This window comes from Lolium perenne, chromosome 5 (assembly GCF_019359855.2).
Source record: "Lolium perenne isolate Kyuss_39 chromosome 5, Kyuss_2.0, whole genome shotgun sequence".
Lineage (NCBI taxonomy): Eukaryota > Viridiplantae > Streptophyta > Magnoliopsida > Poales > Poaceae > Lolium > Lolium perenne.
The window spans coordinates 205,128,252-205,144,122 of NC_067248.2; the positions used below are offsets into that span (position 1 = coordinate 205,128,252).

A 15,871-nucleotide genomic window follows, 5' to 3' on the forward strand; every position below is an offset into this window, starting at 1 on the left:
CATCGTGATATAGCACTAAAGCCATTAAACATCACAACTGTGATGCAACCAAATATTTTGAACTCTGATTAATTCCTGCATGCGCGTGGTGCAGCCTACTACTTCTTATGTTACTTGTAATTATGTTTTGCAAGTCTTTTGATCAAATTAGTCGCGGAGGACAGTGAGTATGGCTGAATCGAAGAAAGGAACGGTGATATACCAGTAACTGACCGCCGTAGTGAACCATGTCTAAGTTCACGAAAACTGAGGGGTCACCCCCAGTATGTCGTTGAGCGTTGGCATTTCAATTGTGCTCGGCAGTGCCTCCCTAACAAGCCCGATAGCATCTCCGTCCGCCTTAAACAATTCAGCCCTACAAAAGATGGGCAAGAAAATACTTCTGCTGAACAAATAATGCAAGGGCCTAGCCGGGGTTGATGTTGCTTAGACAGCGGTGATGTGATTGCAGTCATTTTTTTTGCTGTTATCTCGTGAAAATTCTGCAGCATCTTATTTAACCATGTTTTTCTCTGTTTTGCCTAGTAGTAGTCCTCAATTTCTCCTTTTCTCCTTTTTGCAACCCAAATAAGCTGACTTCATTGTGACCAGTCCGCAATTCACTTAGCCAGCCGCTTAAATTGCACCGTCTTGTCCTGTTAGCAGTTAGCCGCCTCTAGCCAGCCACTCAATAATTAAGTGGACGTCAGATACCCACGGCACCGCTCAGGCACCGCTCCCAAGTCAAATTAATGGAGCTATCACCATGGACGCCCTTCCTCGTGGTCGTGCTTGCAACCGTGCTCCTACTAGCAACCATTCTCCGTCGTGGCCGTCGCGCATACAGGCTCCCGCCGGGACCTAAGCCATGGCCGATCATCGGCAACCTCAAACTCATGGGCGCGCTCCCGCACCGCTCCATCCACGCACTCTCGAAGAGGTACGGTCCTCTCATGTACCTTCGATTCGGTTCGTTCCCAGTCGTCGTTGGCTCGTCGGTCGAGATGGCCAAGTTCTTCCTAAAGACCCATGACTCCGTGTTCATCGACCGGCCCAAGACGGCTGCGGGCAAGTACACAACATACAACTACAGCGACATCACTTGGTCCCCCTATGGGGCCTATTGGCGCCAGGCGCGTAAATTGTGTCTCACCGAGCTTTTCAGCACCAAGCGGCTAGAGTCATATGAGTACATCCGCAGAGAGGAGATGCGCGCGCTCCTGTGCGAACTGCACGAGGCCGCCGGGCGCGCAGTGGTCCTCAAGGACTACCTATTCACTTTGAACCTCAACGTGATTACGCGCATGGTTATGGGCAAGAAGTACCTGCACAAGGAGGCTACTGAGCACGGGACGACGCTCGAGGAGTTCAAGTGGATGGTCGACGAGTGGTTCGTGCTCAACGGCGTGCTCAACATCGGCGACTCAATCCCGTGGCTTGACTGGATGGACCTGCAGGGGTACATCAAGAGGATGAAGAAGCTCAGCAAGACGTTCGACCGGTTCCTCGAACATGTCGTGGAAGAGCACGACCAGCGACGACGCCTCGAGGGGGAGAGCTTCGTTGCAAATGACATGGTTGACGTGCTGCTAGAGATAGCCAGTGACCCCAATCTCGAGGTACGGATCGACCAGGATGGGATCAAAGCTTTTATTCAGGTACATGTCTGTCCCTGTTTCAGTTAAAACCTTATTCAGTAAAGGAACTTTTCCTATGATAGAGATGCTCCAGAAGTTGAGTGGCAACATTTTCCGGCCGTGCCGATGTTGAATTCCTGAACCATAATTTACACAAAACTACCTAATCGCATCCAGGACCTCATGGCCGGTGGCACCGAGAGCTCGGCCATTACGGTTGAGTGGGCAATGTCGGAGATCCTCAAGAAACCGGAGGTGTTCGCAAAGGCCTCGGGGGAGCTGGATCGCGTGGTGGGGCGAGACCGTTGGGTTGATGAGGAGGACATTCCGAGTCTCCCCTATGTGGAGGCCATTGTGAAAGAGACTCTACGACTGCACCCGACCTCGCCGATGTTGGTGCCTCGCCTATCCCGCATGGACGCGTCCGTTGGTGGCTACGACATTCCCGTTGGCACACGCGTTCTTGTTAGCGTGTGCTCCATCGCCCGCGATCCAACGCTGTGGGATGCGCCGGAGGAGTTCGTGCCGGATCGATTCCTCGGCAGCAAGATCGACATCAAGGGGCAGAACTTCGAGCTGCTGCCTTTTGGGTCCGGCCGGCGCATGTGTCCTGGATACAGCCTCGGGATGAAGGTGATCCAGGTGAGCCTCGCAAACCTGCTGCACGGTTTTACTTGGAGGCTTCCCGACGGCGTGGCAACGGAGGAGCTCAGTATGAAAACTGCTAGGGTTAAGCGTACCCTTTGCCTCAGGCCGCGTACGTGTTAATATAGGTGCCAAACGCACCGACAATTTACAAGGTAAGATCGTTCGGTTAGGACTTCCCAAAACCTCTCCAAACTATACACGGAGATATAGGAGAGTCCATAACAAAAACTACATACAACACAACACGCTATTTTACACCCTCCCTCAATCTAAACTTATCTAAGTTGAGATTGTTACGAAATGCCTCTAACCGTCGAACTGACAATGGCTTAGTGAATCCATCAGCAACTTGATCACCTGTAGGAATAAACCTAATATTCAATTGCTTATTAGCAACTCTTTCTCGAACAAAGTGATAGTCTACCTCTATATGCTTTGTCCTAGCATGGAACACTGGATTAGCTGATAAGTATGTAGCTCCCAGATTATCACACCACAACGATGCTGCCTTTGGATGTCTTATTCCCAATTCTGTCAACAAGACCTGTACCCATATTACTTCAGCAGTTGCATCTGCCAAAGATTTGTACTCAGCTTCAGTACTTGACCTAGACACTGTAGCTTGCTTTCGAGCACTCCAAGATATAAGATTACTACCAAAGAAAACAGCAAAACCTCCAGTAGATCTCCTGTCATCTATGCAACCTGCCCAGTCTGCATCTGAAAAAGCACTCACTAACGTTGATTCTGACTTAACAAGCTTCAGTCCAAGAGACATAGTGTGCTTTAAATATCGAAGTATCCTTTTCACAGCTGCCCAATGAAGAGATGTAGGAGCATGTAGAAACTGACACACCTTGTTAACAGAAAAGGAGATATCTGGGCGAGTTAAAGTCACATACTGAAGAGCACCTACTATACTTCGATACCGAGTTGCATCTTCAGCAGTAAGAGGATCACCTTCAGTTATAGACAGTTTTTCGGATGTAGAAAGCGGGGTGGTAACAGCCTTACACTCCCCCATGCCAACACGCTGCAAAATATCCGAAATATATTGTTCTTGAGTCAACAAGACACCATTAGGCAAATGCTTAACTGCAATGCCAAGAAAATAGTGAAGAGATCCAAGATCCTTGAGAGCAAAGTCCATGCGCAGATCATGAAGAAGAGCTGTAACAGCAGCACTAGAGGAACTGACAACAATAATATCATCCACATAAACCAGCATAAATATTGTAACTCCATGCTTGTGATAAAAGAATAATGAGATATCAGCTCTAGAAGCCTTAAAACCAAGAGCATGAAGCTTAGAGGACAATCGAGAGTACCATGCACGAGGAGCTTGCTTAAGTCCATAGAGTGCTTTATCAAGTTTGCACACATAATCAGGATGTTCAGAACTCTCATAACCAGGAGGTTGCCTCATAAAGACCTCTTCTTCCAGAACGCCATGAAGGAACGCATTCTTCACATCTAATTGGTGCTTGACCCAATTTTGAGAAACAGCAAAGGACAAAATAAGACGAATAGTAGCAGCCTTAACGACAGGACTGAAGGTGTCTTCATAGTCAATCCCATATCGCTGTTTAAAACCCTTAGCAACCAAACGTGCTTTGTAACGATCAAGAGACCCATCAGCATGGTGTTTAACTTTGTAGACCCATTTGCAGTCAATAACATTACTGCTAGACGGAGGTGGAACCAAGTGCCAAGTATGATTGTGCATAAGTGCAGAAAACTCCTCATCCATGGCTGCCTTCCACTGAGAATGACTAAGTGCCTCTTGAAGATTTTCAGGTTCACCAGTAGCACAAAAATTACTCCAGCGAATAAAACCATCAGGGAGTGCTTTCGGTTGAACAATACCACTCTGAGAACGTGTACGAACTCGTTGTACAGGCACAGAAACTGTTGTAGACGGAGGAGGCACAGAAGATCCCAGCTGCAAAGATCTCTCGGGATCGGGAGCAGCAGAGGACAGGCCAGCCTCGGGATCCTCGGCTGGGCGGGAACTGGCGCTAGACGACGGACTGTCGGCCACCTCCGCACGGGAGAGGAGCGGGGACCCTGGCGCGGGCGAACCCATGGTGGAGGAGGCACCACGTGGTTGGCTTGGAGAGGAGGGCGCACCAGACGACGCGGAGTCGTGTGGTTCAGACTGCGAGGGCACGGATCCCGACGCTGATCCGGTCGGAATCTCCAGGGAATGTTCAGGTGCATCTACTCTGGGATTGCTGCCCGGATTTCCTGCAACAGAAACCTCCTGCATACTGTCATCAAGAGAAAAATTAGCAGAAACAGACATATGATCATGCCGCAGTTCATTCTCCTGATCCAAAATTGAGGGGTTGCGCAAAACAGAGGGCAAAAGGAGAAGTTCAGCTTTAAGCAAGGCTCCTGCATTTGGACGAAGCTGGGCAAAAGGAAAAACAGACTCATCAAAGGTGACATCACGAGAGATATACAGACGACCAGTGGAGATATCTAAGCATTTGTATCCTTTGTGAAGGCCACTATAACCAAGGAAGGCACACTGTTTGGAACGGAACTGAAGTTTGTGTTGATTATAGGGACGAAGATTTGGCCAGACAGCACATCCAAAAGTACGAAGAAAAGAGTAGTCTGGGGTTGTTTTAAACAGGATTTCAGAGGGTGTCTTGTGTTGGATAACTTTACTAGGCAGACGATTGATAAGATAGACAGCAGTAAGGAAAGCCTCGTCCCAGTATTTAAGAGGCATAGACGCATGAGCTAGGAGGCAAAGACCAACCTCTACTATGTGACGATGCCTGCGCTCCGCAGACCCATTTTGCTGATGAGCATAAGGGCAAGACACATGATGGGAAATCCCAATCCGGGAGAAAAAGGAGTTGAGTTTTTGATACTCTCCACCCCAATCAGATTGTAGAGCTAGAATTTTTCGATCAAACAGACGTTCCACATGTTGTTGAAACTCTCGAAATTTCTGAAACACATCAGACTTAGTTTTGAGCAAGTAAATCCATGTAAATTTGCTGAAATCATCAATAAAACTCACATAGTACTTATAGCGACCAACAGAAATAGGAGCAGGACCCCAAACATCTGAGAAAATAAGCTCCAAAGGAGCACTAGACACACTAGAAGATCTAGGATAAGGCAATTGATGCATCTTGCCTTTTTGACACGCATCACAAACTGACTCATCATGTTTACTGGAACATGGAATATTATTGCTACTAAGGATTTGCTGAACTATAGCCGAAGAAGGATGACCAAGGCGTGCATGCCACCGAGCGGATGAAGCACTTGTGCTAAGGACTTGTTTGGTATTTGGTGGAGATGCATCATGAAGAGGGTAGAGGCCATTCCTACTCGCGCCGTGAAGAAGAGTTCTCCCCGAAGCTTGATCCTTAATAGCAAAGAAACGAGGGTGAATTTCAACATAGGAATCATTATCAGAGACAAGTTTGGATGCAGAGATAAGACTCTTAGTTGCTTGAGGAACATGTAAAACATTTTTAAGATGTATGGAACGATCAGGAGTATGAAAAGTTGCATGACCAATATGTTGAATTGCCATACCTTGTCCACTAGCTGTATGGACTTGTTCATTGCCATTGTAGCGGTCACGGACAGCTAGTTTCTCAAGCTCCCCCGTGATATGATCAGTTGCGCCTGTGTCAATGTACCAGTGTGGGTCTCCTCCATGCGAGCCAGTCGTTGCAACATTTACTTGTGGCTCGGGTGTGACAAAGTTTCTATTGAACCTTTTAAAGCACTTGTAGGCTGGATGACCCGGCTTGCTACAGATCTGACACGGCGGACCAGTATACCTGGGGCGATTGTCTTGCTGTTGGTGCGAGTTGTTTCCTCCACCATTGTAACCTCCACGCCCCCTTTGTCCATCGCGACCACCACTGTAGCCCTGATAGCCACCACGATTGGAGCCGTAGCCTCCACGATTTCCTCCATATCCGCCTCGGTGACCAGAGCCACCGCTGCCACCACCACGGGAGGCCAGGTTAGCAGAGAAGCCAGTACCACCATCCTCGTTTTGCGATGCAATCCGGGCTTCCATCGAGAGCAACATGGAGTAGACCTCACTTAGACTGATTCCAGTAGATGCAATTCGGGCGTTGATCGCCTCTACAAGCGGATTATACTCCGCGTCCAGTCCATGAACAACTGCATCGATGACATCATCGTCATCCAGCTTTTTCCCGGCCATAGCCAGTTCATCAACAATAGCCTTTAACTTGCCGATGTATACCGGTGCGCTCATCTCCCTCTTCTTCAGCTCGTTCAACTGTCGACGGAGATTTTGAACTCGTGCGCGAGATTGCGAGGCAAACATTACCTGGATCGCCTTCCAGGTCTCATGTGTTGTCTGATGTTCAGTAAGCTGTATCAACACTTCTCGAGAAATTGAGTTGAGGAGATAGGCCAGAACCTGCTGATCCTTCTCTATCCACGCCGCATAAAGGGCGTTCTCTTCCTCTTCTTCCACCTTCTTCCCATCGATGAGCTTCTCAACGATGATCTTCTCCGGTGGTGCTTTGACAGATCCATCGAGGTACCCAAACAGACGGGCACCGCGAACCGCAGGTAGAACCACAGCCTTCCATACCAGGAAGTTGTCCGGCATGAGCTTCTCTGACACATCACGGCTAAGGGAGTTGCCGGCGAGAGAGCTTGACGACGCCGCCATGGATCACGACCAGATTGTAGATGTGTTTTAGGAAGAAGATGGCTCTGATACCATATGAAAACTGCTAGGGTTAAGCGTACCCTTTGCCTCAGGCCGCGTACGTGTTAATATAGGTGCCAAACGCACCGACAATTTACAAGGTAAGATCGTTCGGTTAGGACTTCCCAAAACCTCTCCAAACTATACACGGAGATATAGGAGAGTCCATAACCAAAACTACATACAACACAACACGCTATTTTACACTCAGCATGGAGGAGACATTCGGAATGTCCACACCGCGCAAGTTTCCTCTTCAGGCCGTCGTGGAGCCCAAGCTCGCGGCCAACCTCTACAGCGAGGCTTGATATGTTTGTGGACGTGTGATCGGTCATCTGTTTGAGTGATTTTATAGATTGTGTTGATGTCAGGTATCATCTGTGGCGTAATAGTCAAGTGAATAATGGGGATTTGTAAAGAAATCTACAACTCAATGGTAATACCTTGGTGTTCAGCAATTCGGTAAGTGAAATGAGTCTCACCCATGGTCTCACCTCATTAGACTATTGTTATCCTGATAGGTTGTTTTGTGATACAATACAATAATGCTAGTCTTTATATGCGGTTGTTGTATCGATCATAGATTTAGAACGTTTTATTAGGGTGGGACGCTTGCCATTATATGGTCGATATGGCTGTGTAGAAATGATAAAGTTTTTAATGATAAAAATTGTTCTCTTTTGCAGGTTATCTACAGATGTACCGCTACGCTCCGTTTATAGTCTGCGCTGCAGAAGGTGAAGAACCGCGACCTATTTACGGAGGTCTGTACACGGTTGGAGGACACGGTGAGGGATACTTTTTCCCTACATGGGTTGCGGCATAATCTACGGATTGGGCCACCGCCTTCAAATTAGGCGTTTAATAATTGCTAATTGCTCATGTCTGATATTTCAGACATGTAATTCACCTTTTTTAGCACTCCCGACTTTTGTGACTTTTTGAACGGTTACGTGCATCTTGGTGTAATTGCTTCTTTATAAGTAATAAAGCGTTCATTATAAAAAAACGGTTGCTGGCCAATCAAGTACTGAGAGAAATGATTGGCTTCAGGCAACGGATCTCGTCCTCTGCTCGTGTATCGTCATGCTTGTTTCTATGTCGACCCACATTATCTTTAAAGAGGATTTTATAAACCGAGGTGTTTCTCAATGGTTCATTGCGCGTCTCTTAGGCGGTGGATCTTGTTCCACGCTTGCATCGCGCCATTTTGCTTCCTGCGTTGGTCCACCTTATCTCTAGAGAGGATTTTCTAAACCAGGTGTTCCTCAACGTAACATTTCAACCAATCACAAGTCTAAGTCAAGAGGACGAGATCCGTTGCCTGAAGCCAATCATTTCTCTCAGTACTTGATTGGCCAGCAACCGTTATCATTTCTCTCAGTACATGATTGCCTGAAGCCAATCATGTCTCTTGATCTCCGCCCGGGCTCTCCGGGGGAAACCCTAGATCCCTCACGGGATCGGGCGAGGGCGGCGCTCTGGTGTCGCTTTGCCTCTTGGGGCCTCGCTTTGGACGTCCACTGGACAGAGGGGTTTGTGGAGTGTTTTGGCGGTTCGGTGGAGGCGGGTTAGTCTTCGGCCAGGTGGGACGCGGCCTCGGGGTCGGTGTGGTAGTTGGAGCGGTGGCTCCGGTCTTTTCGCCTCCGCCTGGTGTCGACCTGGTTGGTCGTCCCCGTGTGGAGCGCAGCCTCGGGGCTGGCGTGTGGTGTCGTGTTGTACGGTTTTTGGGCCAGTTTTCCTCATAAACGGGCCAACTCTTTTTCTCCTATATCAATGAAAAGGCAAAGCTTTTGCCTCGTTTCAAAAAAAAAAAAAGTCTAAGTCAAGAGGATGCTACTATAACGATGTCGCGGATCGCTGACGTGAATTGGTGGGTCTGGTGAATCAACACTTCTGGAAAAGGAGGCGACACATGCTTAATTGAAAGGCATACCAAGAGCCCGCAAGCAATCCAATTAATGTCAATTTTGCTGCCCAGGAACCACTCCGGGCTCTACTGGCAGTCTGGCACCAACTGCCATCACTTGGCCCCCCTACAGCGCCAACGCGTGCAAGATGTGCCTCACCGAGCTTTTCAGCGCCAAGCGGCTCGAGTCATACAAGTACATCCGTGGAGAGGAGATGTGTGCGCTCCTGGGCGATCAGCATGTGGCCGCCCAACGCGCCGTGGTCATCAAGGACTACCCATTCACCTTGAACGTCAACGTGCTCACGCGCATGCATGGTGTTGATCAAGAAGTACATACACAATGAGGCTGCGGATGGGACGGCATTGGAAGAGTTGAAGTGGATGGTCGACGAGTGGTTTCTGCTCAACAGAGTGCTTAACGTCGGTGATTCCATCTTGTGGCTCTACTGGATGGACCTGCAGGGGTACATCAAGAGGATGAAGAAGCACGGCAAAACGTTCCATCGGTTCCTCAAACATGTCGTAGAGGAGCATGACGGGCGACGACGCCTCGAGGGGGAAAGCTTCGTCGCAAAGGATAGGCTCGACGTGCTGCTGGAGATAGCCAGCGACCCCAATCTTGAGGTACGGATCGACCGGGGCGGGATATCCAAGCCGCGCAAGTTTCCGCTGGAAGCCGTCGTGGATCCGAAGCTCGCGGCTTACCTATACACCGAGGCTTGATATGTGCACGCATGATCGTCCGTCTGTTTGAGTGATTCTACTCTTTGCCCTGTTGTGCTTTTATTTTGTTCTACTCATGCATTATCTATGGCTTAAGAGTCAAGTAAAACAATGGGACTAAAGATAAATCGATTCAACTAAAATATCACTCAATTCTACTGAAGTTAGAATTTTTTTATTCCTTCCAGAAGTAGTTGATCATATTCGTACACTCATTACAGTCCCTGTCATGACATTGTTTCTCACGATTTTGTTTAAAATTAATGGGGAATAACAGTGAGTATGGGTGGATCTGCGAAAGGACCGCGGAGCCACCCGTTGGCGATGTACCGGTAGGTGGCCTCCGTGTAGTGAACCCCGTCCCAGCTTACGAACGCGGATGGGTCTTTGCAGGCGGTCGCCTCTGGCATGCCGCATACGGCGCTGGCATTCCAATTGTACTTGCCGCTGCCTCCACAGCAAGCCTGAAGAGCGTTCGCGCTGGAAACTCCTGCATATTTCAAAACTCAGTGATTCTACTTATAAAAGAAGGCCAAGTCGAGTGCCAGCTAGTGAGCGATGGATATCTGGAGTTGTTCTTACCGAAATGATCGGGGTTTTGGAGGATTGAGATAATTGGTTTGTAGAAATCAGCGAAGATGATCTTGGCATGGGGGTACTTGTCCCTGAGGGCACCGACCGCCGCACGGAGCTTGATGTTATGGTACATAGTCACGCGGTTGATATCGCTTAGGCAGCCAAGGTGGTCGTATTTCTCTGTCTGGTTGAGGCTCGAGCGGATGGTGAGAAGAGCAGGTGAGCACCCATTTGGTGGATTGCCTGGCACGACCACATATATTGCGCCATCGGTGACAAGCCTCTGCGGTGCAAATATAACTACTTCAACCATTTTTTCAAGTCACTGATGCCATTCTCTTGAGATATGTATTGTAGACTATATTGAAATCTAGAATTATAAATAGTATTTTCAATAACTAATTAGGTTTATGTTTATGACGTGTAACAGTGGAGTAATTGATACAAACTATAGGTAATGTAGTGACACCATTTTTTATATTACTAGATCTAAAATTTAAACAAAGATGAAATTCCTGGGGAAAAAACTTATGATACATTAGTGTAAATTATATTTACTTTACAAAATATCAAACATTAAATATGGAATATAGGGTGACCTTTTGGTCCCATGAGCATATGATCCCGATGGAACAATAAGTTATTAAAATATCCTTAAGAAATCCTAACAAAATATTTTTTTTAGTATACATGTTTATGTCTTTTACATGTATGCAAACTTTGGTGAAAGAAAATGATATGGATATCCATGCAGCTTGGTACACTAGGACAACCATTGATACGAGGTATCGTAGTATTATTATTAGAGAATAATGTAGCCATGTCATGTGGTGGGCCATCTAGGGTTTTTAAAGTGTCTGTTTGACTTGGGCCTGTCTGAGTCAAACTAGGGTAGACCCATAGTGGGGCGCTCCAGCCCAATAGGGGCTAGCCGGCCACCATCTCCCCCATATAATGTGGTGGTGCGGCTATGGTTAGGTTTAGCTTTGGTTGAATTAAATCTTGTAATCCTGAAGCTGAAGACCAGCCTTGCAGGGTTGGCTTCATGACGGCGTCTCGGACGTTCGTCTAGTTATCTATCAATAAAGATGTGTGAGTTCTTGAGTCGTCAAGAGTAATCATGTGTGATTGGGTATCCTTGAATCTGTCAAGGGAGTTCAAGATCTATCGGTCCTATGGATCATCAAGGTGCATCGTGAAAGATCGGGAGAACAATCCTCAGCAGAAAAGATAGGTCTATGTCCTAGCAAAAAACAGCCAAAAAAGTGTTGTAAAAAGCTTTTTTGAGCCAATAATGTTAGACCGATGAGATTGTTTTGTACGAGAAGTCTTACGGAAGGGCGTCGAAACTGGGCTTGGTGTCAATTTGTTTCCTTTCCATGATCTTATGGTTGTACCTGCCTCCTATCTACGTGAGTCGGTAATTGGGATCTCTTAAAGCAGCTTGTAGATGTAGCATTACTCTTTTGGAGCACTAAATTTGTCTTTTTTACACATGTTAAAAAAATGTCTTTCTTTGAAACTTCATGTGTGAACATATGACATGTACATCCGGTAAAATTTTCAGATATTTTTGACATTTAGAAGGCCTTCTTTGGAGGCGGGAGCATGTGCTTCTCGGGACTGTTTTGATTTTTTTGTTTTTTGGAACCTAAGTTCTGTATGCAACCTAATTATGATCCATTATGCATGATATCTCAATTTGTCCTCAATTTAAGTGTACACCTTACCTTCCATGTTTGTGAAAAATCTATTTTGAAGAAGAACACCAAGGCTTTGGCAAAAATAAAAAATAACTCTAATTAGTTCCTTACCTCCGTGCAAAGGAAATGTTTCCTTCATTTTCCAAAATTGTATTATTCCGTTTTGACTACTACAAATTAATCTGAGATGCCACAATGTGCAGAACATGCACCTTTTGAACCTCTAAGTGTGCGATGTTGCAGAGGAACTTGGGGCTAACAATGCATTTTCAACCGTTAGACCCGAACTGTACAACATACAAGGTTAAGAAAATATTCTCATGTTATAATTGGCTGGATCTCTGTGGTCCCGTGGATAGCAGGAGCGGGAGAGTAAATAAATAGTAATAATAACACATGATTAAGATGTCAGGTAATATGATTTTTTAATACTTCATTTGTTTCAAAAAAAATTAAATTTCTAGTTTATCCTTAAGTCAAATCCAATTAAAGTTTATAGAAAACATATCTACATCTAAAGCACCAATTAAATTTATTACATTTATTATACAACATATTTTTATATTATATAGATTTGACATTGTATATATTGATAATTTTTCCTATTAATCTGGTCAAAGTTAGAGAAGTTTGACTTAAAAAAAACTAGAAATTCAATTATTTTGGAACAAATGGCGTAGCATGTAGAAAAATCATATAAATTGGAGACGAAATCTCTGAATGTCCACACGAAATAAACAATAAAAAATGTAGATGGAGGAAAGAAGTAATGCAGAAGTATGGAGAGAAAATATATACCTCCACGGCCATGACAATATTTTTCACAACTTTTGGTACATAAGATTTCACTTCGTCTTCGGTCTTCCCAGCACCCCATACAAAGCTGTAGTCGTTCACTCCAAACTCCCCAACGAAGAAGAGGGCCTTACCGAAGCAATCTCTGCCCCCTGTACTGACGCGTTGCTCAATGCGTGCTTGAAATTAAGCACAATAACAACTATACGGCAGAGGATGTCACGTACCTTCCGTGTTGTTGCAAATCGATGGCTTGAGCTCCTCAAACCAGCCAAGCTGCACATTCAGAGAATTGTTCAGAAGCTTGAACGGAACCAGCTTGTTCCTCTCATAGAAGTCAACATCGATCGCCGTCGCACCACCGACGGCAAAATTAACGCCTTTGGAGATGTCTGGGCTATTCAGCAAGGAGGCTTGCAGAAGTGGAAGGCCAAACTGTTCGGCTACAGCAATGGGAAGGAGAATCGTTGGTTCGGAACAAAAACAGTACATGTACTCAAACTTTAGTAAAAATGTATATGCTCAAGTTAATCGTGTGGTGCGAGGAATCAGATGGCTCCACTTACCGATGAAATCGATGGTGACTCTCCCATCGCTAAGGCGACCAGTGGGGTGGCCGAAGAAGGTCATGCCGTAAGGAGGCTTGTCATGCAACACAGGAAACACCGGAGCAGCCATGATGACGAAGTTGCCGGCGTCGATGTAGGAGTCGCCGAGGGTAAACATCGAGGTGAAGTAGCGAGAGTCCGAGCTCACGCCGAGGAGACATGAGAGGAAAAGAAGGGAGAACACAAGAGTGAGCTCCATGGCAGAACTTGGAACGCTGATGGAAAAGTCAAAGCCACAAGAGGACTAGTTATAGTGAAACGCTGGCTGCCCAGCTGCTATAAATTGAATTGTGTCTACTTTGTCAACCGGGTAGCAAGCTGTCGTTCTCTATTTCTTGAGGACGATCGCGCGCGAACGTGCGCGCGCCTAGCCTGCTCAGCCTGATAGCTTCCGAGTTCTTTGTTCCATTTCCAAACTGAACTTCTAAATATTTTGGGTATCTTCCATTAAACCATGAACCCGATTTAAGATATAAGTTTAATGTTGGCTTTGTCTTAAGATCTTTAAAACTAAACCCCTGTATTTAAAAAAAAAATCGTCTTCAATATTGCCACCCGAAGATTGATGAAATTGCCATGGTATTAATACTGGAGTTGGTTACAAACTTATATTCTGGTTCAGGTAAGAAAACAGACCGAAAAGTTGTGTCTAGACAAGTCTATGTATGATCTAGTTTTGAACTCGTCAATACGAAACCTTAGACTATATATACACCAATTCTAGTCCAGAAAACAAGCTTTTTGATCGGGCGACGACGGTGTTAGAGCACTGTTCCCTTCTTGGAGGCGTCGTTTTTGGAGAGTCTGTATTTCAGGTGTTGTCTTGGCGGTGGATGTATTGTTGTTGTTAGGCCCGAGATACTGTAGCGGGACTTTTGTTTCTTAGTTTTCTTTTTCTTTTTTTTGGCTGTGTGCATCCGTAGTGCCATTAGGGTGGTGCGTTGTTGCAGAGGCTGGGTGTAATTGGTATCTTTTTTATATTAATATATTCCCTTTATCAAAAAAAAAAAAAAAAAAAAAAAAAAAACAAGCTTTTGTGTACACGTAGTAGTACTTGTTTTCTCCTCATTTGTGTACCTGGCATTTTTTATTTCGCATTAATAATTTGTGTCTTCTTTTTTGCTTTTTTGCACGTAGATTGATCTAACAGAATGGCTACCACAACGTCACGCCACCGAGAATCAGCGTTGTAAGTTTGCTGAATACAAATCTGTTTTATTATGCTAAACATTTATTGGTCAAATGCTGGGATGATTTCGAAAAAAAAGATGTTTGGTCAAATAAGTGGTACTTGACTAAATCATTGGCATCATTATGATTACAATTAAATGTTTGATTGTGGTGGCCGTGATCATTTAGAGAGAGAGAGAGAGAGAGAGAGAGAGAGAGAGAGAGATTGTGAGCATGATATAAAGCTCCTAGATCCTTGTTGTAGAAAAAAGGTTCAGCCATTTGGATTTTTTATCTCGATAAAAGGCACTTTATTACTTAAAAGGTTTAAGTATTATATCTGACCTCTGCATAAATGATATGCACACCGCAGCTATTCAACGTGCAAACAAATAAACCAAAAAGGTCTCAATACAAGTAATCATCTGTGAAACTATATCGGTGCCTAAGGAGGTGGAGGTCCAATCATGAGATACTTTGCCATCCATATTGGAAAATAAATTCCTTCGATGTGTCCTACAACCATATAGACACCTCCATAAAGAGGTCGGGATTCTCCATACGCTGAAGAGAATACCATGAACAAGGCGAAGTGGTGCGCTGGTAGATAACTGTATAAGAGAAGAGATTTTATCGTTAAAAAATCTTCACTTCTAGATAGCCAAAGAGGCTAAATTACGGCAAGCACTCCCACCCCAATGAGTATTTTGAAATTATGGTCCACTCCATTAAACCAATTGCCAAAAATATTAGCAACGCTACGTGGCGGGTATAAATTAAGGTATAACTTATTTGGATGATTGACCATATACATATAGCAAATAGGCATTGGAAGAATAAGTGTTATATTGTCTCATCTTGATGGCAAAGAACTCACTTTTTACTCCTTACGAATTGTTTTTAGCAAGGTTGTCCTTAGTGAGAATAGCCCGGCTACGAAGATACCATGCAAAAATCTTAATCTTCAGCGGTATCTTAATTTTCTGAATCTTCTTATTATTAACTACCGGCTCAATAGGCTGGATCAGCGCTCTATACATGGAATCCACAAAGATTTTGCCATTCTTATTTAGGTTCCACCGAAACTCCGTGGTCCCTTGCGTCAATTGGATGAAAGCCAAATCTTGAGGCAATGCATTCCAAGATGCAAGTAGGGCCTAAAGTATCGGATTTGTGACGCACAATATTATATAGAGTTGGATATGGTTCCCGAAGTGTGGTATTCCAAACCATTTATCCTCCTAAAACCTTATCTCACATCCATCCTTAATAGATAAAGAACCATAGGGGTAGAAATGCTTCTTCGTCGCCATAAGGCCATTCCAAAAATGAGAATCCACAGGTTTCTGATGGTGCTTATCGTTACGCCAACTTCACACTATTGGGGAACC

General features: G+C 45.2%; 2 protein-coding genes across 3 annotated transcripts; one reads left to right on the top strand and one right to left on the bottom strand.

The window, feature by feature from the left end:
• Window positions 1–668: 668 nt before the first annotated feature.
• Window positions 669–7,493, top strand: LOC127301408 (trimethyltridecatetraene synthase-like). 2 transcript variants are annotated; one of them, XM_051331638.2, is made up of 3 exons: window positions 682–1,637; window positions 1,794–2,339; window positions 7,215–7,493. In XM_051331638.2, exons 1-3 carry the CDS (start codon window positions 732–734, stop codon window positions 7,299–7,301), a joined length of 1,539 nt encoding a protein of 512 aa, XP_051187598.1. In that variant the 5' UTR covers window positions 682–731; the 3' UTR covers window positions 7,302–7,493. The 2 variants fall into 2 exon arrangements, with proteins under 2 accessions (XP_051187597.1, XP_051187598.1); XM_051331637.1 differs by lacking the exon at window positions 7,215–7,493 and having other exon boundaries at window positions 669–1,637; window positions 1,794–2,399.
• A 2,331-nt stretch (window positions 7,494–9,824) lies between these two features.
• On the bottom strand, window positions 9,825–13,561 carry LOC127301409 (GDSL esterase/lipase At1g28580). Its single transcript, XM_051331639.2, has 5 exons — window positions 13,269–13,561; window positions 12,930–13,145; window positions 12,706–12,854; window positions 10,211–10,487; window positions 9,825–10,118 (listed from the first exon to the last, which is right to left on the bottom strand). The coding sequence occupies exons 1-5, from the start codon at window positions 13,507–13,509 to the stop codon at window positions 9,889–9,891; spliced, it is 1,113 nt and encodes a 370-aa protein (XP_051187599.1). The 5' UTR covers window positions 13,510–13,561; the 3' UTR covers window positions 9,825–9,888.
• Between the last annotated feature and the right edge of the window lie 2,310 nt (window positions 13,562–15,871).